This window comes from Hippopotamus amphibius, chromosome 2 (assembly GCF_030028045.1).
Source record: "Hippopotamus amphibius kiboko isolate mHipAmp2 chromosome 2, mHipAmp2.hap2, whole genome shotgun sequence".
In the NCBI taxonomy this organism is placed as follows: Eukaryota; Metazoa; Chordata; class Mammalia; order Artiodactyla; family Hippopotamidae; genus Hippopotamus; species Hippopotamus amphibius.
In genome coordinates this window covers 38,056,376-38,081,228 of record NC_080187.1, presented here as the reverse complement: position 1 = coordinate 38,081,228, position 24,853 = coordinate 38,056,376, and the positions used below count along the sequence as shown (strand labels likewise).

The following is a 24,853-nucleotide window of genomic DNA, read 5'->3' as shown; positions in this document are numbered from 1 at the left end:
ATGGAAGGCAGGGAGACCAGGGAGAAAACTGGCACAGCAGTCAAAGTGAGGGAGAACACTGCCAGTGGGCCCAGAGAAGAGGGATGAAAGGAAAAGAGAACAGAGGAGGGTGGTTGGCAGGACCTGGCAATGGCCTGCATATGGTGAGTAAGGCAGTGAAGTCAAAGATGACGACGAGGGAACCTTCAGGACCAGGAGGCTGTTACCATCGTTAGTGGGAAGCAGCACCTAAGGAAGAACAGCTGGTTGGGAGGCACTGCATCTTGGTGCTGATGTCAAACAGGCAGCTGAAAATAGCTAAACTCAGAATTGGAAGTCAACTTGTTAGAGAACAATAATGAGAGTGGTTAAACTTGCCAAAGAAGAAGACAGAGTAAGAGGGCGATCTGTGCAGTTTTGGGAAGCCCTCTAGGTTTACTAGGTTGAAGGTGATTCAATGACGACTGTAGAAGAGACACGGGAGGCAAGAGAAAAGCCAGTGTCAAGAAGGCCAAAGGAAGGGGCATCCCTGGTGGCACAGTGGTTAAGAATCCGCCTGCCAATGCAGGGGGACATGGGTTCGAGCCCTGGTCCGGGAAGATCCTACATGCTGTGGAGAAACCAAACCCACGCGCTGCAACTACTGAGCCTGCACTCTAGAGCCCATGAGCCACAACTACTAAGCCCAAGTGCCACAACTACTGAAGCCCACACACCTAGAGCCTCTGCTCTGCAATAAGAGAAGCCACCACAATAAAGAGCCTGCACACCGCAGTGAAGAGTAACCCCCCGCTCACCACAACTGGAGAAAGCCTGCACGCAGCAACAAACATCCAATGCAGCCAAAATAAAAAAAAAAAGGCCGAAGAGAGCCTTGTTGAGGGAGTCAACATGTCAACGTTTTGGAAATGTTTGAAGACGATGAAGGACAAGAAGCAGCCACTGAATGTGGCAACTAAGAGGCCACTGGTGACCAGAGAAAGTGGGGGGGTGGGGGGATGAAAGAAGGTAGGTGTCGAATAGGCGGGAAATAGGTGAGGAAGGGGAAGACAGAAGTGCAGCTCGAGTAAGAAGTCTGGCAACGAGCAGGAGACTGTGTGAGTGTCCACATCTCTGTGAGTGTGTGTGCGGCACAAGTTCACAACCGATCACGACCCTGCTCTCCGACCCAAGCCCCTGAGGCCCCAGACTGGTGCTCACCGCCAGTTCCTGCCGTATGTGCTCTGTGGTTGCCTCCAAGGCCCGTGTGCCTTTTGTGGCCTCATCCTCCACAGCTTTCACAGTCTTGAGCAGTGATGTCACATTGGTCACCATCACCTGAAGACATCAGAGGAGGGAGGGAAGGAGGGATCGTTTTAAGGAACGGGAGGAAGCACGTTGATCTGCTCCCTCCCCCTCGTTTCCTCCGACCTTGGCAGAGTTCTTGAGCTGCCACACAGCAGGGTCATCCCCAACTTTGCCAGCTGCAGCCTTTGTTGCACTGATGAGGTCTCCCAGGGCCTTGGCCACATCTTTCACGGCATTGATCAGCACCACCTGTGTGGGAGAGCAGAGGCTCTGGTCTGTGGGAAGAAAAGGGGGAATAGGAAGTGCTTCTGCCCAGAATTAGAGGTGTCAGGTGGATACCTGGGTCTCTGGGTCCTCGGCTCCCAGGCTGGCTGCACCCAGCTTGACCACGTCAGCGAGGCGGGTGATGGTAGCCACGGAGGACTGGGCAGCCTGTGCCAACTTCTCCTGGCTCCCAGCTGCATTCTGCACCAGGACCTTGGTGTCCTCCACCAGCACCTTTGCAGTCTTCAGAATGCCCTCCCTAGGGGAGGGCCCAGCCCAGTCAGCGCTTCTCAGGCCTCCCCCGGCCCCTCCAGCCTCTTCTGGCCCAAACCCCACCCTGCCTCCATGAGGCCCAGTTCCTTCCTCACCGGTGGTCAGCGAAAGTCTCAGCCCCCTCGCGATTGAGCGTGCCGGCGGTCGCGAACATGATGGTGGTGTCGAGGTCGGCGATGATGCCGGACACAGCACTGGCCGCCGTGATGCAGGCCTGGGTGCCACGGTTCCCAGCCTGGAGCGCAGCCAGCACGTGGGAGACCTGGGGGAGGAGAGTCCCGTGGTGACTGTGGTAGGTGCCCCGTGAAAGGGAAAGGCTGGAGAAGGGACAGAGGAGAGGGCTGGGAAGGTTGGGGGAGGATGGGAAGGCCGCAGGGCTGGGGAGCCCGGCCCCCAGTCCGTGGGGATGAGCCCAGTCACCTTCTCAGAGACCCTCCGGGCACACTCTATGAGCTCCTTCTTGGTGTAGGCGTCGCTGGGGCTGCACTGCAGGGCGCCTGCCTTGGTGACCAGAGCAGCACAGCCGTGCCCCAGTTCCTGAACCCGGTGCTTGATGTGGGCACCTATCTGTGAGCAGATGAAAAAGGGAGATGGATTTTACAAAAGGCTCGTGGGTGTGTCCACTGTGCTCGGAGGAGTCACTAAGGACCTAAAAAAATATGCACTGCAAACTAAAGAGGTCGTGAGAAAAAGTGCCCAGCACAGACCTGTGCTGTTTCACAGCCTTCAGTCAGGAGGGCACCCCCCGCCACGCACAGAAGACACTAGCCTGTGGGCACCAGCCGTGAGGACTGTGTCAAGCACAGTGAGGAGGAGGGGGAGAAGCGCTCCGTGCTGGGGCGTCTGAACCAGAGGCCACAGCTTACGACGTGGCCCGTGCGCGGCTGTGGTGGGGTGTGCGCTTGGGGATTAGGTGTGTCATGCTAAGATCCAATTACGTGCTTTCTTGGAAAGCCAGGAGCTTAGGGAAGGAAGCGCTTCAGGGCTTGGCAACACAGAAGAACTAGGAAGGGAACACAGGCTTGCAGCACAGCAGAGCAGCAGCCACAGCCCCAGAGGAGGGTCAGTAGAGGAAACAGTGGCAAACCAGGAAAACTCTAGATCCTGGGCTGCCTCCCTCATCCCCGTGACTGAAGGCCTTGATCCCGTCCCCACGCGGAGCCCTGAGCACTCTTTCGTGGAGGGGCCCTAAGGATGAGTTCCCCTTTCTATGAAAGACCCGAGGGGGTGAAGGGGGGAAATCCAGAGGCTGACACGATGGGCCGAGGGGCACGCCTCTGGGGTTTTCTGTGAGGCGCAGGGGGAAGGTCAGAACCTTCTGAAGGTGGCCTCGGGCCCGTCAAGTTACCTCTTCATTTTCAGCAGCCACAGCCGCAGGCTTGGCCTGGGAGGCCAGACGGCCATAGTCACTGGTCAGCTGGTTAGCGAGAGGGCCCAGCTCCTCAGGGCTGCTGTTTGACTTGGTTACCTGGTGATAGTGGAAGAAGTGACGTTATATCCAAACTCAGCTCTTCAAGAGCAGGCCTCTCATTCTCTCCCACACTCACCATCTCCTGAACGGTGACAGCAATGGCCTTGGCTGTCCGCACCATCGTCGTCTGGTAATCCACGAAGGAACCTTCTGGTTCACCCATTGGCCCTTCATCTAGCTGAGGGGGGAGAATGGGGGAAGGGGGAAGATCGTTGGTCTCTGCCACTGGGCTCAGGGACCCTGGTCCACAGTAGGCTCCGTCCACAGGCACCCCAAGACCCCAACCTGGTTGATGGCCTGGGTGATGGAGTCCACCATGCCGCCGACGACCCCGGCAGCACTGGCTGCCTCGTTGAGGGTGGTTGTCAGGTCCTCCACGGCCTCTGTCATCATCTGTACAGCCTCCTCCAGGGCTTCCTGGGTGTGAGCTGCTTGCTGTGGGGCAGAGTGAGTGAGTTTGGGTGCCTGGTTGTTCCTGCTTCTCTTACTACAGTAGCAGCCCCTCGACCCAGCCCTCAGTACCTTAGGGTTACCGCCAGCCTCCTTGGCTGTGTACAGCAACTGCAGGGCAGACTCGGCCAAGGTTTTGGTCTGGTCCAGGAGTGCCATCTGCTGTGGGTGGCTCAGGGTCTTGGAGGCAGCACCCACCGCAGCCAGGGTGAGTGGCTCAAAGTACTGGGCCATCTGGGACACCTGAGGCAAGGGGTTGGAATGGGGGGTCAGCCAGGCCAGGTATCCTTGTCCACCCTATCGCAGACTCCCCGTGTGTCTCCCCAGGTACCTTGTGTCCCAGCTGGGAGGCTTCAGCCCGGGCAGCACTGGCCAGCGGCTCAATAAGGTGGGAGATCTCCTGCACTGCGGTGAGCATCTGGGTGTGCAAGGCCTGGGAAGGAAGCGAACTTCAGCCCTGACTGTGAACGGCCAAGGCACCCTCTAGTCGCACAGGACCCCACACTTCCTTCCACACCCAACTAGCCGCCTTGGCACGTTCCAGGCCCTCGATGTCTTTAGGAGGCCGACTCCCAGATCTCCCACCTTCCTCAAGCCTGCCATCCCTCCTCCCAGACACCTTTCATAGAACCCCCTTCCCTCTCACCTCTTGAGAGATTCCCTCACGTGGAGCAAGCTGCTGGCTGACTGCGGCAAGGGAAGCCTGGTCTAGGTCCCGCAGACAGCTGTTCAGAGCTGCAATGGCCGTCTCACACTCCAGCTGCCCTGGAGCCTTGTCCCTGCAGACACATCACAGGCTCCAACACCAAGAACGTCCCTTTAACACGAGGTGAACCTGCCTTTCCCTGTATAGCCTGCATCTTGGACAGGGTCCTCCAACACCATCCCTCCTCGTTGCACCTGAGTGCCCAACCCTCCGTTCCGTCAGAACGTATATCCCCCAGTCACACCGGTTCTCCACCCCACCCCTCACACCTCATGCTTGTAATGAGCTTCTTGATGGAGTCTGAGACAGTACGGGAGTGGCCAGCCAGCACCGACCAGCGAGGGGGGTCCCGGGGATTGACTGCCAGGGCCCGGGCTGTCTGGATCAGGCCCCCGGCACTCTCCAGCATTGTCTTGGCAGAGATCACAATGGGCTCCATGGCAGCCCGGCCCTGGGGAGGGGGAGGGAGGGAGGTGAGTCTCAAGACTCCTGGGAAGATGAGGTGGCAGGCGGCCCACCAGCTCTGCCTTCACCCTGCCTCACCTCAGGGCTGATCTGGGCGGGAATGCTGGAGAATTCAGGGTTGGATGCAAAGGCACTCAGATTGTCCACAGCCTCCAGCAGAGGGGCCGTTGCTGCTCGGCACTGGGCACGGTTCTCCTCTGTGAAGGCCCCGTCCAGCGCCTGAAGTGGGAGTGACAGGGAGGCCCTCAGGATGGACTGTAGACAAAGGTGGTGCAGCCCAGGTGTCCCTCCTGAGCTTAAAGGGTGTGGGAGAGGCTGGTGATGACCGGCATAGATAGGAAAGGCCTTGGGCTCAGGCAGGTGGGATTTGGTAGAGAACTCAGGGAATGACGAAGGGGTCAGGGGAGAGAAGACGGGACAGGTCAGGGAGAGGCTGAGAATTCAAACACTGGGAACCTTGATGGTCTTGACAAGATTGGCCGTGCTGTTGGCCACCTCCTTGGCTGACTGTACAAACTGACGCTTGGCAGTAGGATTGGCGGTACGGGCAGAAGCCAGACGGCAGCTGTTACACAGTGCAGACGTGTGTTTGGCCACAATGGTGGCTGCAGAGAGCACCTGAGGAGACAGAAACATGGAATAGCCACGATGAGGGCAGGAGGTAAGTGGCCACGCCGGGGAGCAGCCCCTTTAGCTTGGAGGATGGAGAGCAATACCTTTAGAAGTCTAATTAGGAAAGACAGAGTCACCTGGCAAGTCAAGATCTGGGAGGCAGAGATACTGAAAGATGAGCAGGGGGTGAGGAAAGGAAGATGAAAAGCCAACATGCTAATGGAGAAACAGTAACAGGCTCAGCAGGAGTGTGAGCTCAAACATCCATAGAGAGGTGGTGAGCTTGGCAGTGACGGAGGGACTGATGGGAAGCAAGGCAGGGAAGACAATGCCCCAGAGGAGCTGCGGGGTCAGGTCAGAGCTGGCTCCCACCCTCGCCTTCCCCACACGGCCTGCACCTCCCTCTTCCCCCACCGGGCGGGTCTAGCCAGGCTCAGCAGCCTTCCCCAGGCTTGTCCACGGTGCTTGTCCCCCGAGTCACCTGGGCCTGGGTGCAGCCAGGCTCTCCCAGACTCTGGCAGGCCATCTGAATCGCCTGGTTTGCTCGCGCAAACTGCGTGGGCTCCACCAGCCCTTGCTGTCCAGCCTGGCTGCTGGGGTCAGAGACGCCAACCAGATATGCAGCCTGGGGAGAGAGAAGAGGTGGGGTGAGGAACAAGGAACATCCCTTAGGTGGGACTTGAATGCTGACAGTAGGGACAAAGGGGAGCTGGGGTGAGTTTAGTGCCCAGGGGTCTATGTGAGTGGAGGTCTATGAGCAAGCTATAGTTACACTATGAAAGAGGGAAAAAAACCTCTCCTGTTGTGTTAAATGTGTTCAAACATTTCAGAAGATTAAAAAAGTAAAAAAAAAAAAAAAAAAAAAGTAAAGACACACAGTAAGCTTTTATTAAAATTCTATCTACATGTGTGTTTGTATGCCTGGTCTTAAGGTGAAAAGTACTGCTTACTGTACGTAGCAGTAAAAAAAGTTTTAAAGCCACACACACAGACACACACACAGCCTCTTTTAGAGACGGTTGTAAAACTATGGAGACTGTTAGGCTAAATAACACAATATCTCCAAGCCACACAGATTCAGAAAGAGGAAAGGAATGGGTATAATGGTTGCCAAAAACTGTTTGCTTGGAAGGTTTGATTCTTACGTCACCCAACACATGGTAGCTTTGCTTTTTCCTCTTCATGCTTTTCCAGAAATAAGTCAAACCATATAGAGCAGGCAACCCAACAGAACAGGGCACAGGGTGGTAGGAAGATTGAAGGAGGAGGACGACAGGTGTTCAGGGAAACAGTCTGAGATGATGAGCTATCAAGCCAGTTTGTTTTAAGGATTCATATATGAAAGCAAAGTACTCTGAGCTAATAGATCGTTTTACACTTCCTAATGTAGAAAAAGGCAAAGTTAAGTGGTGACACAAGTAACTGGAAATTTAGTCCCTGGTAATGTTCTAATAAAGTAATAATTATGTGGGGACTTCTCTGGTGGTCCAGTGGTTAAGACTCTGTGCACAGGTTCGATCCCTGGTCGGGAAACTAAGATCCCTCATACGGTGCAGTGTGGCTCCCCCGCCTCCAAAAAAAGAGAATCACTCAGTGAAGATAATGTGCATACGCTAATCAGAATATACCGAGAAAGCCAGGGCTGGAAATGGCCCAATGGTTGGACAGTGTAATCATAACTCAAAGCACCAGGGCTCAGGGGTGACAGTGGTCAGAACTGCTGGTGTTCCACGATTGCTGGCACAGCTCCCTACTTCAGGAGGGGGAAGGAGCCCCAGTTCCCACACAGCTGGCTCTGCAAGCACCACTTTGTGACTTATATGCAAGTATGTCAGGCTGCAAGGAGGTGGGGTAGGAAGGCAGGGGCATTCCAGGGACCATCTCAGGAGAATAACCTGTGCAGCTGCCTCGGTGAAGCCGCAGAGGGCCTTGGAAGCTGTGGCAATGGCCTCCCCAAACTCTGGCAGGTTTCCGTTCTTGGCGTTTTGGGAGATGCCAGTCATGGCCTCACCTAGTACCTGAGGAACAGAGGGTGTCAGGAGAGTCAGATCCTGTCCTCAGAGGGATACAGCAGCCCCTGGTTAGTTCCATCTTCCTGCCCTCTGCCCTCCTGGGTCCCTGGGCGCACTTACCTTTGAGTTTTCCATGACACTGTCCAGGCAGCCAAAGTAGGACATGTCATTGATGGGCTGGACTGGGTTCTCTAGGAGTTCCCGGACCGTCTGTGGAGGGGGGAGGGTGAAGTGAGATCCAAGACACCCCCTCACCCCCCAACCAAGGACCCTTTCCTCAACCTCAACCCCGTTTAGCCTGCCAGGGCCCACCTCCAATTCCCGCAGGGCATTATCGCACTCTTTCTGGCCTGGCGCCTGCTGGGTGCACATGGTGATGAGCTGGTTGATGCTGTCGGTCACTGCCCTGGGAGGAACAGAAAGTCAAGTGAATGGGTGCAGAGGTCATCATTTCTGCGTCCTGTACATGCAGGAAATCTCTAGCCATTTCTCTTTTGTCTGGAACAACTCCTAAGTCAGGGACTTTTCATGAAATGTCCCCTCCCCCATACTCTTAGGGCTGGGCTTCCCAGCTCCTACTCACCGGGCAGCGGCAGCCAGCTGACTCTTGAGGTTGGGGGCTGCAGGGTCTGTGGACAGGGCCTTGGCAGCCAGAAGAAGTTTGCTTGAAGACATGGAGATGCCCTTCAAGTTGGACACAACCTGGGCGCGGTCCTCCTGGCTCTGTTGAAGGCAAGAAGGTCAACACACCGTCCAGTCCTTTCTTACCTGTCTCTAAAAGGGATCTTCTGTCCCAGACACTCAAGCACTGCTAGAGACGGGGGAGGCGAGGGAGCCAGGAGCAGGTCAGGACTCCGAGGCCAGAGATGCCTCCGATCTGACCCCTGAACCAGACCCAGTGCCTCTTCATACCGGAGCCTGGCCTGCCATCTCCACGCCGGCTTCCAGGAAGGTGCTGAAGTCCTGTCCGAATCGACCTGAGGCTCGAGCCAGGTCCTGAGGGGTTCCTCGAGAGGCCTGCACCAGTTCTGTGGCTGCTTGATTCAGCCCAGCAGCGGCTTCATTCAGCCGGCTCTGAGCTTCTTGAAAAGTCCCAGTGCTGGGGGGAAGCTGCAGGGTCAGAGACAAAGTCAGGTGCAAGAACGGGAAATGATGTGAGGGAGAGCCTGGTGAAGGAGCGCTGGGAGGTGGGCACAGAGCCTGGGGGCAATGAAAGGGGATACATCTGGGAAGTCAGGGTCAAGGAGAGGGCCAGAGGTAGAAGCTTGGAGTCCTTCGTCCCCTGTGTTCCCCCCACACCCCTGTCCTCCTACCGAGTCACTCAGGAGTCGCTTGCTGGCATCTCCCACCGCTCTCAGGGCATTGTCCACGTCTCGCTGGCCAGGCAGGCAGCTGACGCAGCGGTTCAGGGCCTGGGTCACTGCTTTAGCCACCTGAGGTGGGGAAGGAGACGGGGGCTGCCAAAACGGAAACAACTGGGAGATCCCCTCCTCCACCCTGGGAGCCTCTGAAAGTGAAAGCGGAAAGAGGGCGTTTTAGCTGAACAGGCTAGGGTATCAAGTTAGGGTACCAAGTCACGGTGACCAAACTTCCCCAAATGTGGCTTTCAGCTAGGCCCCTGCCACAGTCTAGCGAAGACAACTCTACCAAGACTGAGAAGGAAGGAATAGGAGCCATGGTGCAGATGATACTCTCCCCCGTCAGGGCAGGCCTTCTGGGGGGATCTGGGGGAGACGGAGGGACTGGCCCCATCCCGATACCTGACCTGGGCAAGTCGCTGCTGGCTCTCGGGGTCCCCTGGATGGCCGGCTGCCTTCTTCGCCTCCTCGATGAGGCTGCTGGCCTTGTCCAGCACATCGCTGGCCGTGTCAAGCACAATGGCCTGCACTGCAGGATCTGATGTCAGGGCAGCGACACCCCTAGCAGCTTGGGCCAGTGAACGCAGCCCACCTGCCACTTCCCGAGCGGCGATACCTGGGGAGACAGGAGAGAGGAAGGAGGGGGCAAAGGCACCTTCGTTGCCAGGCCCTGATGCCGGTGGCTTCCTCTGTCAGCCCCACTCCTTATCCAGCTCCCATTCCCCTATCCTCCTCAACACATGCCCCATTCCTGGCCCTGCCCACGTACCTGCGTAATTCTCATTGCCCTGTGCAACCTCCCCCAGCAGCTGGGCGATGGCGGAGCTCACTGCTTTGGTGCTGTTGCCCAGGTCCTGGGCACATTTCTCCATCTGGGGACGAAAGGCAGACCCAGGGACTCAGGTGCAGGAGGAACGGGGAAGAGGGAACTTGAGAAGCTACTTTGGGGCCGCTGGCAGTTTAAATGAGGGTTCTGGGCAGCTCTGGGGCACAGGTGAGGAGGAAGACTTCAGGGTTTGAGCAAGAACGAGGCCTTATGGATACTCACCGTCTCCCCAGGTAAGGGCTTAAGCTTGCCATCTCGAGCTGCTGCCTTTACTTCTTGCAGGTCTCTCTCTAGATTCTGTACCACACTCAGAGCAGAATCCATCTCCAAAGGCCCACATGCTTCCTGAGCCTACACAGATATGGGGGGGGGGGGGCGGGTTTGAGGTGTAGGAGGCACACTGTGTCTCACTCATGCCTCAGGTTACACAATTATCCATTTTAGGGTATTCTGAACAGATTCTCCATCATCCCAGGACTCCCCTCTCATCTTCCAGAAAGAAAGCCAGCTCCCATACCTTCTGGGCAGCGGTACGGAGTTCAGCCAATGCGGTGCCAAGGTTTTTAGCACACTGACTCAGCTGCATGGCCGATGCCTGGTCCTGAATTGTTGGCACTGAGGCCTTCGCGGCTGCCACCATCTTCCCACCTGGCTGTTGGGGAACAGGTGGGCAGATGAAGTGCACCATACGCCCCCTGGGCTTGGGTACAGGGACTGATGACGGTCAGGAGGTGGTGAGCCCTGGGGCTCAGTACTGGGAGAGAGGCTACCGGCAGAGATTTAAATCGATTACATCTAGAGGTCGTAGGGGAGTGGGAAGGGTCTGGTCTGAGTGGCGAGCGGAGGGTGCCTTGCCTGCAGGAAGCTCTGGCTGGCAGCGATGAGGGCCAGCTGAGCGCTGGGACTGTCAGGCTGGGCTTGGCTCCCCCGGACGCCCTGCACCAGCAGTGGAATCTGCTCTGCCACAGCCTGTAGGTGAAGATGTCATGAGAGCCACCCCTCTGCAGGCTGGGGGAAAGTCCCCCACCTCCCACGCCTCCACCCGCCTACGCACTTCCTGGCATCTCACCTTGCAGCTCTGCACCAGCAGGGGCTGGGGGCCAGCAGAGGCCTTGGGGGCGGAGGCTGCATGCTGGGCTGCAGCAATGGTCTGTGTCGCCGAGGCTGCAGCCTGCTTGGCTGCGTGCTTTAAGGACAGAAGAGTAAGGACAAGGCCCAGACATGCCTGCACCCCGTCCCTGGCTTACCCTGCCCATGCTGTCCCCCAAGGAAATATGAACGTCCCCGCACATCCCCCCCGCCCCGCCCACTCCTCCTCTTCCTACGGCAGCTACCCTGGCTTATTTCCCAGCCTCACCTCCAGGCGCTGCACCAGCTTCTTCTTGATGGCATTCTGCGCGGCCGCGTTGGTCGCCATGCGGAGACCCTCAGCCGCCTCCCGCAGCCGCTGCTGCTGCTCCTCGCTGTCAGGGTGGGCGGCTGCCCCCTGCGAGGCGGCGAGAGGGACAGTTGCCACCCAGCATCCCTGAGGACCCTGGGTAAGCTCTTCTCTGACCCCTCCGAGCTCAGATGTATTTCCTGGTCGTTTCTAACTACCCCCGCTGAAAGGTAATCGTAGTTGAGACTCGTTACCTCAGGTGGGCAAAAGGGGAGACGAAGGGGGCTCTGGCTTCCGTGGGGGAAGCTGAAATCCCTTCCTGAGGTAGCACTGTTTCCACTGCCCCCTTTTGGGCGAAGTGGCCATATTTCCTCCCCCTCCCCGCAAAATACCACTCGCAAATGGGAGTGAGCAGGGCTCTCTGGGACAAGAAGGATGCAGCGCAGGGATCTCAGGGATACCAAAGCAGGGGCCCTGGTTACTCCTGCAAACTGAAGCACCCCAGGGCCCAGGAATGTTTTGGTTTCTTCCTGATGGTCTTCTGCACCTTTGGGTCCCTGTGTCCCACTGCTTTGTCTTTCTCTGTGCTACTAGCAGCAGGTCCCCTAGGGCTGCATGCCCGTGTACATTCACAGAGGACCAGGCAGCAGGCAGGTGCTGGCAGCCAAGCAGGGAAGAGTAGGACCTGCAGACCTTAGACTCAGAGGGAGAAAAAGGGTTCAGTTTCCTGTCAGTCAGCGAGGACTCTGGGAGTCACCCTGGCGGGGAGCCTGGCGCCGTTCACTCACGGCCTGGGGCGCATTTACTTCCCCAGGGCTCCTATATCTGTTCTCTCGTATCTTCCGCTTTCCCCGGGTCTCTCCCATAAAGGAGGGTGACTATCCGGACCCTTCTACTTCCCTGCAGGGCCCAGTCTGGGGGTCTGCACAGAAGGCTCTCTACCTTGGCAGCCTCCACCATCTTGGCTGTGGCATCGGCCAGGATCTTGGCGGCGCTTAAGAGCTTGCGGGAATTCTCCAGATCACTCTCTCCCTCGGCATCAGCCTTGATGGCGTTGACCAGGTCAGAGGTGGCCTGGGCGAGGATGCGGGCCTGTCGCACCATCTCACCTGAGAGCACAGGCGCAGTCAGCAAAGGGAGCCAGACCCTGAGAGGGTGTCGGGGGTGGGGGAAAGTGCTGCAGACAAGGTAGACAGGGCTTTTAAGGACAGTAAGGAGACACAGAAGTTCTTGAAGTGCCTTCCCTGGCGTTATTGTTTTCTGGGTTTAAGATCTTGGAAAGGAACAGATTTCCTGGCGGGTTTTGATGGGGGGTGGGGGGGGAGGGGAGACAGTTTCCAATGGGTATTTTCTGCAAACAGTCTGCAGAGGATGAGACTTTTTGTGAAGGATTTTGGGGGTAAGGGAGTAGAGTGCGGATGGCTATCTCTTAATACTGCCATTTTCCACCTATTTTTGTGTACACTTTTGTATGTTCTTTAAATGCTCCAAGGAAGAGATTATATTCCTGCTTTACAGATGGGGAACTGGACGTTTCCGAGACTAAACACCCAGCCCGCTGTGCTGAGTACCCAGGGTGGTGGTGGTGGGTCTGCAAGGGAATGTCCAGTGAACTGGAGGAAGCTGTCTCCCCAGGGGGCTGTCCTTACCAGCATCACCCATGGAGCTAAAGATGTTCTCGGTGACGGTGAGGATGGTGTCAGTGGCCTGGTCATAGCGGCCAGCGGGCCCAGCCCCTGTGGCGTGGGCCCTCACGTGCTGCAGCAGCTCATTCAGGGCTTGGGTGACAGCTGTGGCCGCCGCTCCTACCCCCCGCAACAGCTGCCCATCCTCTGTGGCAGCCTGGGAGGCGGACACACAGCCCTCCACGGCTTTGGCCACGAGTCGTCCGGCCTCCACCAGCTGCTCTTGGCAGACAGGGGAGCTGATAGTAGGAGCCACCACCTGTGGGCAAAGTGAGTGTCAGAGACGTAGGCGAGGAAAAGGAGTCGTGAGGTAGGGTGTCTGTGGTGTTCACGATAGTTATTGGGTTGGGTAGTGAGGCCTTGGGGACCAATGAGATAAAATGAGAGACTCCTGTGTGTGTGGTAACATCACCCCTCAGCACAGGCTGCAGCAAGCTTTGGGGCTCACCTTTGTACAGGCCACCAGCTGGGAGGTGGACAGGGCACACTGTGTTGCCGCAGCAATGACCTGGGTCTGAAGCCCTGAGTCCTCTGTCCGCTGGGCCACACTCTTGGCCTTGAGGACTAGGGCAGCTGCAGCGCTTGCCACGGCCTTGGCTAGTTGCATGAGCACGTCCTGTGAGAAAACACCAGTCAGCAGGGCCTGAGGTCCAGCTTGGGATCCATGGACCCTTCTCAGAGGCATAAGCTGTGTCATTAGCCCCACTGACTCCAATCACAGAACAGTGTGTGCAGAAGCAACCAGAACCTACCCCAAGCCCCTGCCTCCAGCACCAAGTAGGACAGAACCCACACCGAGGGACAAACCCACACCGAGAGAAACAGAGTCTACACCAAAGGGAGAAATGCACGAGGCGGATACACTCGGACGGCGATGGGGAGGGAGGGCGGGCAGTGCTGTTACAATGGGGTGGAGGGCGGGGTCCCTCACACCCCAGTGTCTCTTCTCCATTTCTTCTCAAGCTTGGCTGGAGGCAGTCACCCTGGAGTCCTGGGAACAAGTCCCTGTACTACCCACTACCCTCCGGATCCCACTTCCTCAAGTCCTGCCTGTGCCACGCCTCCCCAGCACCCGTCACCTTCTGCTCCCCCAGGAGGCCAAGGGGGCGGGCAGAGCGAGTGTATGCGGCTCAGAGAGGACAAAGCTGGGAAGGCCCAGGCCAGAGGCCGTTACCGTGGGGGGATCGGGGGCAGATGGAACCCCAGCCCCTCTGGGCGCACAGATCTGCATGGGAAATCCAGGATGACACGTCAGCTGAGGAAACTGGCATAGGGTGGGGATGGGGGAGCAGGAGGAACAGCATCCCCCAGGTGTGTGGTCTCCTAAGGACTGGAGTGGGGGTTCACGATGCCCTCAGGTTGGGCTGAGGGCTACATATGGGGAAGACTGGGAAAGATGACAGGTGGCCAAAAAAATATCACCAATAAGGACCAAGGGTGAACGAATAGGTTAAGTTTGGATTCAGAGGTTCTGAATTCTTATCCCCAAAAAAGGGATTGGGGGTTTCCAGTGTCATTCCTGGAAACAGAGGTTCAGGTTGGCTCTGAGGGGTCCGTTTATGGTAGCAGGACTGGAGCTGGATTCAGGATCAGAGGTTACCTCCTAGAAGCTGGGGTTCTGGGGGTTGGGTAAGTCACCAACCTGGAAGTGGGGGTCCGTATCACTTTCCCCAATTTGCTGCAACAGCTCCCCACTGGCCTGGCCCACGTTCCCAGCTGCTTGCAGCAGGTTCTGACGGGGCTGTGGAGAGTGAACACCCGTCAGAAGCTGCCCGACCCCTGCCCACGTGTCCACGGGTCCTACACGCCCACAGGTCTCACACTTCCATCCTGCAACTTGGACCCCCCCCTTTCACCTTGGGCTCGAACCCTCTCCTCTCCCTAGTGCCAACCCCGGCCCCTGACCTCAGCACTGGCCGGCTGGGCGCTGCGCAGCAGCTCTGACACCGCCCCCGCCAGGCCCTTTGCTGCCTGCAGCAGGGGCCGGCCACTGCCGCCCTCGTCCTCCAGCAGGGCGGCCAGCAGCTTCACGCCGCGGGACATCTCCGTCAGGTTGGAGGAGATGGTGGTGACGGCACAGCCCACCGCGGTATAGTCTGTCTCGGCAGGGTCCCCTGGGGGGAGAAGGAGGAAGAGGAGCCCCGTGACAGGCAGTTAGTCACACACACGTCCTGAGAGAGACATCCACACACAGTCTGTCCCGTGAGTCAAGGCGCTGTCACACGCGAGTCAGTCATGCTCAGGCTTGCACTCACGCGCCCCCCACCCTCCACCGCACACAGAGAGCTTGGCATCTGGCCCACCTGCTGTCAGGTTCACCACGGAGGCGGTACCGGCTGTGATGGCGTCTACCTGGGAGTGGATTTCATGCTTCGATTCATCCATCTTGTTCTTACGCCAGGCCTTCGAGGCCTGAGAGAAAGAGAAACAAACCTCAGGGTGGGCTCTGCTCCAGCTAACCCGGACCCTGTCTCTTGGAACTCCAGCTTCAGCACCATCCGCCTCCCCTCCATCCCACACTCACAGCGTCCTGGCCCAGAGGGGGCAGCGTGTCAAAGTCCTCCAGGGTGGCCTGGGCAGCCTGCACAGCCTGCATGCTGGAGTTGATGGTGCCAGTGAGCGCCTGCTGGGCTGACGTCTGCAGGACAAGGAGACGCGTGCAGGGAACATTCAGAGGCCAGAAGGCAAAAGAGAGCCTGAGGCCAAGGAGAGGAATACCGGTAGGGACACGGGAAAAGGCTGCCTAACTCCTGGCCAGGCCCAGGCAAGTGGGGGCTAGGCCGGGACCCATGGTTTCAGTGGGGGCACTTACCAAAGGAGGCATGTGTCCTCGGTGCATCTGGCCACTGGTAACCTGCTGCTGGGCAGGCGGCATGCTGCCCACCTGGAAATTCTCAGGACCAGAGGCTCCGGAGCGCATGATGGCAGGCAGGGCCACGGAGCCATGCTCCACCTTCCCGACCCGGTTATACTGCTGCTGCAGGACTGTCGACCTAGAGGGGACACAGAGGGAGCGCTCCAAGGACCTCCTTCTTTCGTCCCTTCCCACCCTGCTTGACCGCCTCCGCAGGCCCTGTGGTCTGGGGGGGGTGCATGAGGTCTCACCCCAGCCTGCGACTGGTTAAAGCGTCATCCTAACGACTCCCCACCCCCCACAGTCCTTGGGGTCATGCCTGGCCTTCCCTGCCCAAGGGATGGGGTTCACCCAGTTCCCTTCGTACTTTTTGGGGGATACTGAGTCCTCCAGCATAGTAGACTCCTCGTCTCCCTCCAGCCCAAAGTGATCCTTGCTTTTTTTCTGTAGGGAGAAAAAAGGAACAAGAGTTAAAGAAGAGGGAAGTGGGAAAGGCAGCCTCTTCTTTCCCCAGTCAGCCATCTTCCAGAACCCGAGTCCCTATCTCTAAAGGACTGACGTGGGGACAAGGGAAGGGCAGAGAAGGAGAAGGCGAGGGGCAGGCAGTGCTCACCTTCTTAAGGATGATATCGATGTAGCCAGCAATGAGCTGTGCGATCTGTTCCCCCTCCGTCGTCTGCACCGAGTAGTAGCCATCTTGGTAGTCCCCGAAATCCTAGGGGGACAAGGCGGGGGGCTCAGTGGGCAGGGTGGGGTGGGAGCCCAAGGCCAAGTGGATGAGGGTATCCTCCCACGCCAACAGCCGTTCTTCAATCTATTTCTTTATTTTTCTTGGAGGGAAATATTTTATTTCCACGGAGTGCTCTTTATGCTACACAATTTCAAATACATGGCATTTAGGAAATCGTTCTTCTCTTCCCCTGAGTTGGGAGGACACATTTATCATTAAATGACCATAGTTAAGGATGAGCACTAGTATTCAAAATGGAAAAATCGCCTTTACTAATTTCCCTTCTCAGTGGGGCACTTCCTCAAGGTGGGATCAGTTTTCAATTCAAAATGCCAAAACATAAAGCTAGAGGGGGAAACTACTGTAAGTAGTTGCTGCTGAAAGAGGGGAGGCTTATTTTTCTATCACCTTTTTCTTCCCTCTCCCCAAGTTTCCTGTGATCTCAGCTTGCTGGTTACAGTTTTGTTCTGTTGATTTAAAAAAATGTTTCATTTAAGCTTCCTGCAATAGTTCCAAAGTTTTCCTTTTCTCTGGAGTCACATCCAGTGCACCTACTCCTGGGCAGTGGGGGTGGGGGAGACTTCTGTGCCTGCCCTTCTCTGAAACTGTCAAAGCCCTTTCTCTGCTGATACCCCGGCTCACCAGGGTGAAGCTCTTGGGAGAGGCAGCCCAGCGTTTGATGTTGGTGAGGCTCCACTCCTGGATCACCTCTTTGGTCTTCTCGTCCACTCGCATCACACACTCCTTGGTGATGCCCAGAAGCCTGGGCACCAACTTGTTCTTTCCTTTCATCTTTTCCTGTGAGGCAGAGGTTGTCATTGGTGTTACTGGTCAGGGATCAGATCCAGACCACGATGGGGTGCTGAGGTGGGCAGAAAAGCTAAACCAGGGTGTCTACGGATGTTCTCAGGACAAGGCTATGTTAGGATAGAGGGAACGGGAGGGAAAATGCAGGGTAGGGAGGGAAGTGCTGCTGGAGGACTGACAACAGGGCAAGTTTTCACAAGGAAGAGAATGCAACTCTTGGGTAGCGATGGGAATTGTGACTGGGGGCAGAGTTAGGGACTCAGAGGGGAAAGGGTAAGAGCAGAAACAGGGCAGGCAGAGAGAAGGGTCTGCAACCCACCTTGACCAGGAAGAAGGAGACACCGTACGTCTTGAGGGAACGGGCTAGCTTCACATAGCGTACCTTGGCCTCGATCTCACTCATCTGCCCACAGTTCTTGTGTGCCTTCAAGAATGAAATGCGGAACCGTTTAGCAAAAAGTGGGAAGGGTGGTATCGCAGATGAGGAGTTAAGTTGGGATGTGAAGTATGATGGGAGAGCATTATGGGAACAGAGGAAAGCTGAGGGGATGCAGGCTATGGGAAATGAGAAGGTGAGGGGATGGGGCTGATAGAAGGTATGCAGAAGCGATCATTCAAGAAGCGAGGGATACAGTTAAGGAACTTGCAGACATCTGTAGACGTGAATGGATGGTTAGGAAGTAGAAGGTCAAACAGAAGGCCTTTTGGGCTGAGGATTCAAAGAGCGGGGATAACACCTTCTGTCTGTACAAAGATACACTCTTCACAGTAATTCAGGCACACTATCTCATTTGATTCCCCTATCGGTCCTACTCAGGGAAGACAATTATCCCGTGTTGGAGGTAAAGAAAAGAAAACAAGATTATTGAACAGAGTTCCACAGCAGATGCAGCGATGTAGCGGGGACCAGAAGCACAGGTCTTCTGCTTGCTTGGCGCAGGAGAGGTGGGAGCACAGCTTGAAGGGTGGAAGCAGGGCAGGGGTGATGAGGAGGAGGAGGCAGGGGTCCATTTAGTCAGTAGGATTAAGCAGCAAAGCTCCCGGGTCATCCCAAACACCTTCCCCAGTTCCATTCACCTGGAAGATCTTACGCTCTCCCTTCTGCTTCACATACTCCTTGGGCAGGAAGTCCTTCAGGCTACACCAGAAAAGGGAGGGTCAGCATGTAGTGGACAGCATCAGGGTTATGTGGGCCATGGACTGTGTGCCTAGGGGTGTGAGCAAATGTCTAGGAGAGTGTTATCTTTGGGGAGAAGGAAGACTCAAGGGACTAGAGTTTGGATTGTCCCTGAAATCGAGATGACTCAGTACTAACTCTTTCTCCTTACAGGGAAAGAGACGAGGGGAATTCGCGTTGGAGGCTCATTCTTTGGGGAAAAAAGGACCCAGAGCACAATTTGAGGGAACCAAGAGCAGAAGGAGCTCACTAGAAGGATGACCATGCTTGTAGGAAGCTGAGAAAGCCACACCAAACTCTATATATTCTGAGAAATACCAGTGGATGAGACCTGTGAGACTTTTGAAATCTGATGTTCCCTATGACGAAAATGAACCATTTCCCTCTGGCTATTGCAGTACAATTCTTCAGAGAATCTCAAAAAAGTTACATCCCTGATTCAGAGGTGGGGGCAGGGGCAGAGATTCTGGACTACATGCAGATTCCATACGAGGCCAGGGAGGACACCAATGGACGATGGAGGCTGAAAAGGTACCCATGTGGGTCAGACCCTGGGACCTCAGGAGAGGAAATAAGGGAGAAGGCCTGGGATGGAGACAGGCCCATTGTGCTGGGGCCACAGTGGCAGGGAGTCCTGGGTCCTGACAGGGTATGGGATGAGGGTCACTCACTCGAGGAAACCGGCCTTGTGCTTCTGCTCATTGTGGGGCCCAAACTGGATCTGGCATTGGAAGCCAGCGAACTCACAGGCCTTGTCGAAGGAGACAGGGTGGGAGCCATTGAGGATGTCATCTCGGGCCTGGGGAGCACAGCGAAAGGAGGCGAATGTTGTGTAGGGTGCAGGGATACCCCCACTGTGCTTCTGCCTCTCTCCCTACCACTCCACTCCAGGCACGTCCTCTCCCTACCTGCACATAGAGAAGGTTCAGCTGGACGGGGTCCCGGGAGTCCACATTCTGGTCTGAGTAGAAGAACTTCCTCCGGAGCAGAAGCGTCTCGTGCTCCTCCACTCCCTGTTCCCTCAGTGTCCGGCCATGGTCCAACCAGTTCACTGGGACACAGAGAGTCTCCTCAGTGTCAAGCCTCTGCAGCACCTATGCCATCTAGTCCATCCAGTCTCTGGCTTTTTGTTTCTTCATTTCCTACCCTCTCCTACTAATATGTTCAGTTCCGTGAGTGCAGGACTTGTTTTACTACACTCCCACTGCATCCCCAGTGTTTAAACAGTGCCTTGTAAAAGCAAGTATTCAGCAAACAACACAGAAACGGCCACCCCTGCCGCCCTGGCTGTTTCAAATGCCCTCTTCTGTCCCTTTCTGCTTACACTCATCATCTGTGTGCAATTTCTGCTTTAGTTTCTCCATCTTCTTTTCATCTCGCAGCAGTGTCTTGTCCTTTCGTAAGGTCCCTGTCACCTCCTCCTTCTTCTCTTCCATGAGCTCTCGAACCAGTGAATATTCATCATGGTTGGTGATGCCTGGGAGAGGGGGTGGGTAGGTAGCATCTCAGGCACTGCAGCCAGGTGTTCTGGCAGAGCTTGGGCCTCCCCCCGAGCGCCCAGTCCCATGAGCCCCTTACCAATGCGGGCACAGATGGTCATGAGCATGTCGGTGACGGTCTTAGAGTCATCCACCATGACAGTCTTCACAGTGCCGTCCAGCATACGGATCTTCAAGGGCCTCTGCTTCTTCCTGTACTCCATGGTGTCCTATTGGGGCAGGAACAGGCGGCAGGGGCCCACTTTAAGCTAACGGTATTACTTCCTTTTTGGCAGCCGGAGGGGAGGAAAGTAGATTATTAAAAGGAAGACTGTGGTGGCTCGCTCGAAAGCAGGGTATTATGACTGCTGTAATAGAAAGCCAGCATGGGGCAGGTCAGGGACAACAGATGCGGGTGTTGAAAATAGGAGGCAGAAGGAGGGAAGTGATGGAAGAGGATATTGGGGGTCCTTGATGAAGTGATACTCACCCCATTTCGGAGCATGTAGTAATCCAAAGCTTTCCCGGCCTCCAGCCATATACCCTTTTTGGGGTCATCATCTGACAGAAATAGCCCAAAGTCGCTGGCTAAAAGAGAGGATGGATCACCTTAGACTTACGAGGACCCCAATGTGGCTGAATGGCTGCACCATTGCCCCTTATTATTTTCCCAGTGATCCTGGGCCTAAAGGGGAGGGAGGGAACCAAGGAACACAGACTTGAGAGATGAGAAGTCTTGGGGGACAACAGAGTCATCCCCCAAGGCCAAGAGCCTGGTAATGAGAAGGGACCGAGGACTCCCACCCCAGCCACCTGGGTAGTCAGACTCACGAGGGCCAGACAGGGCCTCTGGGATCCGCTCACGGATGATGCGACACGCGTCATACACCATGGTGGACGGCTCGAACTGCATCGTCTTCACCACATTCCCAATGCTGATCTTCAGCGAGAGTGCAACCATGGTGGCGGCTTCTCTCCAGCCTGGCTACACCTGGCCCGTGGCATCAGGGCATTAGAATACACCCTCATTGGAGGAGTGAAGGCCCCCCAGATGGAGCCCCAGGAAAGGGAGTCACCAAAGCAGATGGCAGTGAAGTTGTTTTTGTTTTATTTAATAATTTTAAAGAGTGAAAGATGAGCTGCATCAGAAGGATGTCTAAGGTGTCTAAGACATGTGAAGGAGAGGCTGGTCTGCAAGGTACAAAAGCAGGTCTGAATCGCAGTGTTACCTGAGGATGCTGTCCTGCCCCCAACACTGGAATCTGTGCCTCCCTTTCTTCCTCCCAGTGCTTCCCTCTTAGCCTTGTCCCTGCTCGCCTCCTTTCCCAGCCCTGCTTCTGCCCTGTTTTCACCCCTCCTGGTTCAGTCTTTTTCTCCCTTTGTCTTTTTTTTTTCTTATGATTAGCATTTATTTATTTTTATTTTATTTTATTATTTTTTTGGGGGGTACACCAAGTTCAATCATCTGTTTTTATACACGTATCCCCACTCCCTTTGTCTTTTACTACACCCTGCTGGCTTCTCCCTGTCTAGGATTTTCAGAGCTCTGCCCTGACTCATCATATGATCTTTCCTCTCACAACTGTAGCCTCCTTCTCTGCAGAATGAAGACGTTATATTAGATAATCCCCAAGGGCTCTTGAGACCTGCAAACACTGACTCTAGCTAGTCTGGCAGGGAGGCCAAACACTGGCTGTTCAAGCCATCCAGGCCCACCTGTCTCAGCTCTCCTCTAACCTGACATGCTGGGGGCCTCCCGGGAGAGCTTGGCCCATATTTGGCTCCCCCAGCAGTCAAGCTAGAATCATGATTTTCTAATCCAAAGGGATTTCAGAAGGGATCTAGTCAACTCTTCAATTTTGCAGAAGGGGAATGAGAATGTATGTGTGTTTCAAGGCAGGTCAGAGAGAGAGCCCAGTACTTCTAATTCAGTGCTTGCTTCTTCTAAGACACCAAGTTACTACCCAGTTCTCAATGTAACTCATCCTATGCTCTCCTCTCTTCAGTAAGTCCTTCTCAAACTCTGCCCTCCATCTCAGCTGCCTCTCCTGACAGTATTTCCATTGCAGCCAGGGACACCAGTCCCACCCAGCCCTCCCCGCACCACCTGTCAGGGGAGGTGGCAGGCGACGCAGAGTGCCCCAGACGCCACGTCTGCCTGGCAGCGGATGATGTGACCCAGCTCCCTGCCGGGACTGGTGCCTCTTACCTAAGAGAATGAGCAAATCCAGGCTGCCTGTTGCCCTCTCTGCAAACTGCCAGCCCCACGGGGAAGAGAGCAGAACAAGAGGGAAAGTTGGAAGCAGAGGTGGGGGTGTTAGAAAACAGAAGGCAGCAGCTGAGAACCACGGAAGTTGGGAAGGGGTATGCTTTTGGAGGGTGAAGACATTAGGAGGGATTGAAAATCTACGCAGAACTAGGAGACAGGAGGTAGATGTGGGAAAGGTCTGGATCAGGGGTCTGATAGACAGTTTCTGACTTTATAAATAGTTCAGAGTCTCAAAAAAGAAACCACAGCTTGCCCTCTATCTTTACTTCCAAGAGAGGACCCCCCCAGCCTCCCCACTTCTACGTCTCTACCCACCCCACCCCCCATTCCTGGGGCACCTCTCCCAATAGTTGGACAGACCTGGCTGCTGGGTCACTGGAAGGTCCACGAGGCTGAGGGCACACTGAAAAGACCTTCCACCCTAAGCTGATATGGCATGTCTCCCCCCATTTCCTCCGGACATATGGACAACCCTTCTTTCTGAAGCACGGAAACCTCTGGTGAGACCCCGATAAGGGAGTTGAGTCATGGCCACCCTCACTTCCAGGCTGGTCCCAAGTGGACATCCACATGGCTGCAAGAGGGTGAGGGAGCAAAGGGAATTGAGCAAGTTGGGGGCGATGATAGCATAGAAGCAGGCCCCTGGAAGTATGGGGAGATGCTATGCAATTCCTGTTCTGGCCTGAGAACTTTGCTCTCCTTTCTATCGTGTTTTATGGAACAGCAACAATGCCCCCCCTCCGTGTCCCCCTCCCAGAGAACTCCTCCTCCCTCAAGACATTCCTGAGATGCATTCCAGAGGAGTTGGGCAATTGGAGAGGGGAATAGAGGACAGGAGGTCAAATCCCAGCAAGGAATGGAATGTAAGTGTACTGGGGATAAGGAATTTGGGGTACATAGAGAATACAGTCAGAGCAGATACCCACAAAGGGGGCTGCAGAAAGACGGGGAGTTACAGAGAGGGACAAAGGGAGAGAGAAAGCTGAAGACAGAGTCAGAGTGTAAGAGGGCTGGGGGAGTAACCCTCAGTCTGTTACCAAATTTGGCCTCTGAGTCTGTAACCGCGGGGAGGCGGGGGAGGGTTGTGGGTGAGACTGACATATCCGGCCTCAGGCTGCTCCAGGCTCATTTAGGGCTGGACTGGGCAGCTTAAGGGCTGGACCTGACCACCCCCAGCACAACCCTTCCCCACCTACATCCCGATCCATGCATATTCATTCTCCCTAAATGTACTCCAGCTTATGCACGGAGCTCTTCCCCACAAAGCTACTTACACAGCCTCTACATACACATTATCTCAAACACACAGCCCCTACACATATCCATCACAACCACGTTATCTTCCCATAGACTCCATCCCATGCACACAGCTGGGATGTGCAAATACACCTCTACTGGCAAGCACAACGCTCTGCCCCAACACTTCTCCTCCCGTTATGTAGACATTCTCCCTCCATTCATCCAGCAAGCATTTTTGAGGGCCTGTTGTGGCGAGGCCCTGGGCTGACTTCTCAGTGGCTGGGAACCAAGAAGGGTAAGCCCTAGCCTCTGCCCTCACTAGGCTCGCAGTCAGCAAAGTGGATAAGCTACATATGAAGTTATAATAGAGAGCAGGATGTGGTAAGGACCAAGCGGTATGTGCTCATGGGAGAGATCCCTTTAAACCAGGGAAGGGGGACTAAAATGCCTTCATGAAAAGTGTCATTTTAAGTTAGGATTTAAAAAATAAAGATAATAAAAAATAACAATGATCTATCTTTTATTGACAGCATGTCAGTTGCTTTGTGTACATAATTTCATTTAATCCTTACAACAACCCTGCAAGGTAGGTGTGGTTATTTCCATTTTTACAGATTAGGAAACTAGGGCTCAAAGAACTTAACTACTTGTTCAAAGTACTTGTCCAAAGTTATACAGCTAATAAGTTGTGAAGCCAGGATCCAAACCCAGGTCTCTCTGACTCCAAAGCCCAAGCTCTCTCCACTATTTCAGCCAGCCGGAGATGAGTCAGGGTTGGCATTCCAGGCAGAGAGAATAGCATAAGCAAAGGTGGAGGAGCAGGAAGTCACGGAGGAGCATTCAGGGAAGTGAGAAGGCAGGCTGGTTGAAGCACAGGGTACCTGCAAGTGAGCAGTGATGGGGAAGTCAAGGTTAGGATGGAAAGGCACAGGGGGACTCTGGAGGAGTATGCGGAACTTCACCTACCAGAGGGCAAAAGGAGGCCGAGGGAGGCTTTGATCAGGGAAGGGGCATAATCAGAACTAGACTTTAGGGAAATAACTCTGGCAGCTACCTTGGAGACTGGTTATAAAGACAATGCATTAGCACACCTGGGAAGTAATGAAGCCAGAGTTAGAATGGTGGAGATGAGGACGTCACTTATTAGAAATTCTAAGCGGTAGAACTGGCAGGACCTGATGATAGTCTGTTCTCAGGAACCAGGGCCCAAAGTCAGGCTGGGGTCCCATAGCTTCCAGTCATCAGTAGGCACTCAGAGTGGTTGGGAGAACTTGAATTTAGGTAAGGAACTGGGAAAGGGGGAAAGAAAGGAGCAGCTGGAGCTGAGAACGTGAAGACGAGGCCACAGTTAGGGGATGTGGTGAGCAGCCAGGTAGGGGCAGAAGGGATGGGGTTAATGCCTGTATGAGGCTGGAAATGGGGAAGACAGTGTGAAGAAAGGCTAGGGAAGATAACAGTAGGAAAAATATGGATATAATCAGTCACTGGATCAGGCTAGGTGGAGGGGAAGAATAATTATATGGATGGTGGCTG

General features: G+C 55.3%; 1 protein-coding gene across 2 annotated transcripts in view; it reads right to left on the bottom strand.

Moving 5' to 3' along the window:
• Positions 1–24,853, bottom strand: part of TLN1 (talin 1) — a 31,862-nt gene that overhangs the window by 4,881 nt on the left and 2,128 nt on the right. The window contains exons 2-49 of one of the 2 annotated variants that reach the window (XM_057724952.1): positions 20,644–20,803; positions 20,303–20,400; positions 19,913–20,042; positions 19,659–19,811; positions 19,243–19,385; positions 19,006–19,133; positions 18,235–18,295; positions 17,477–17,581; positions 16,993–17,148; positions 16,234–16,335; positions 15,988–16,064; positions 15,579–15,759; positions 15,291–15,404; positions 15,070–15,178; positions 14,672–14,880; positions 14,409–14,507; positions 13,941–13,991; positions 13,215–13,382; positions 12,731–13,025; positions 12,024–12,190; positions 11,061–11,189; positions 10,773–10,889; positions 10,559–10,672; positions 10,221–10,355; positions 9,926–10,054; positions 9,647–9,749; positions 9,285–9,493; positions 8,833–8,952; positions 8,432–8,629; positions 8,103–8,242; positions 7,832–7,925; positions 7,640–7,729; positions 7,403–7,525; positions 5,989–6,132; positions 5,352–5,513; positions 4,974–5,114; positions 4,700–4,881; positions 4,371–4,503; positions 4,056–4,157; positions 3,797–3,967; positions 3,560–3,709; positions 3,351–3,452; positions 3,152–3,271; positions 2,224–2,370; positions 1,899–2,065; positions 1,606–1,789; positions 1,390–1,515; positions 1,180–1,296 (exon numbers count right to left, since the gene is read on the bottom strand). In XM_057724952.1, coding sequence (XP_057580935.1) covers positions 1,180–1,296; positions 1,390–1,515; positions 1,606–1,789; positions 1,899–2,065; positions 2,224–2,370; positions 3,152–3,271; positions 3,351–3,452; positions 3,560–3,709; positions 3,797–3,967; positions 4,056–4,157; positions 4,371–4,503; positions 4,700–4,881; positions 4,974–5,114; positions 5,352–5,513; positions 5,989–6,132; positions 7,403–7,525; positions 7,640–7,729; positions 7,832–7,925; positions 8,103–8,242; positions 8,432–8,629; positions 8,833–8,952; positions 9,285–9,493; positions 9,647–9,749; positions 9,926–10,054; positions 10,221–10,355; positions 10,559–10,672; positions 10,773–10,889; positions 11,061–11,189; positions 12,024–12,190; positions 12,731–13,025; positions 13,215–13,382; positions 13,941–13,991; positions 14,409–14,507; positions 14,672–14,880; positions 15,070–15,178; positions 15,291–15,404; positions 15,579–15,759; positions 15,988–16,064; positions 16,234–16,335; positions 16,993–17,148; positions 17,477–17,581; positions 18,235–18,295; positions 19,006–19,133; positions 19,243–19,385; positions 19,659–19,811; positions 19,913–20,042; positions 20,303–20,400; positions 20,644–20,773 — 6,525 coding nt within the window. In that variant the 5' untranslated portion in view covers positions 20,774–20,803. The remainder of the gene's footprint in view (positions 1–1,179; positions 1,297–1,389; positions 1,516–1,605; positions 1,790–1,898; positions 2,066–2,223; positions 2,371–3,151; positions 3,272–3,350; positions 3,453–3,559; positions 3,710–3,796; positions 3,968–4,055; positions 4,158–4,370; positions 4,504–4,699; positions 4,882–4,973; positions 5,115–5,351; positions 5,514–5,988; positions 6,133–7,402; positions 7,526–7,639; positions 7,730–7,831; positions 7,926–8,102; positions 8,243–8,431; positions 8,630–8,832; positions 8,953–9,284; positions 9,494–9,646; positions 9,750–9,925; positions 10,055–10,220; positions 10,356–10,558; positions 10,673–10,772; positions 10,890–11,060; positions 11,190–12,023; positions 12,191–12,730; positions 13,026–13,214; positions 13,383–13,940; positions 13,992–14,408; positions 14,508–14,671; positions 14,881–15,069; positions 15,179–15,290; positions 15,405–15,578; positions 15,760–15,987; positions 16,065–16,233; positions 16,336–16,992; positions 17,149–17,476; positions 17,582–18,234; positions 18,296–19,005; positions 19,134–19,242; positions 19,386–19,658; positions 19,812–19,912; positions 20,043–20,302; positions 20,401–20,643; positions 20,804–24,853) is intronic. The other variant, XM_057724953.1, reaches the window with a different exon arrangement.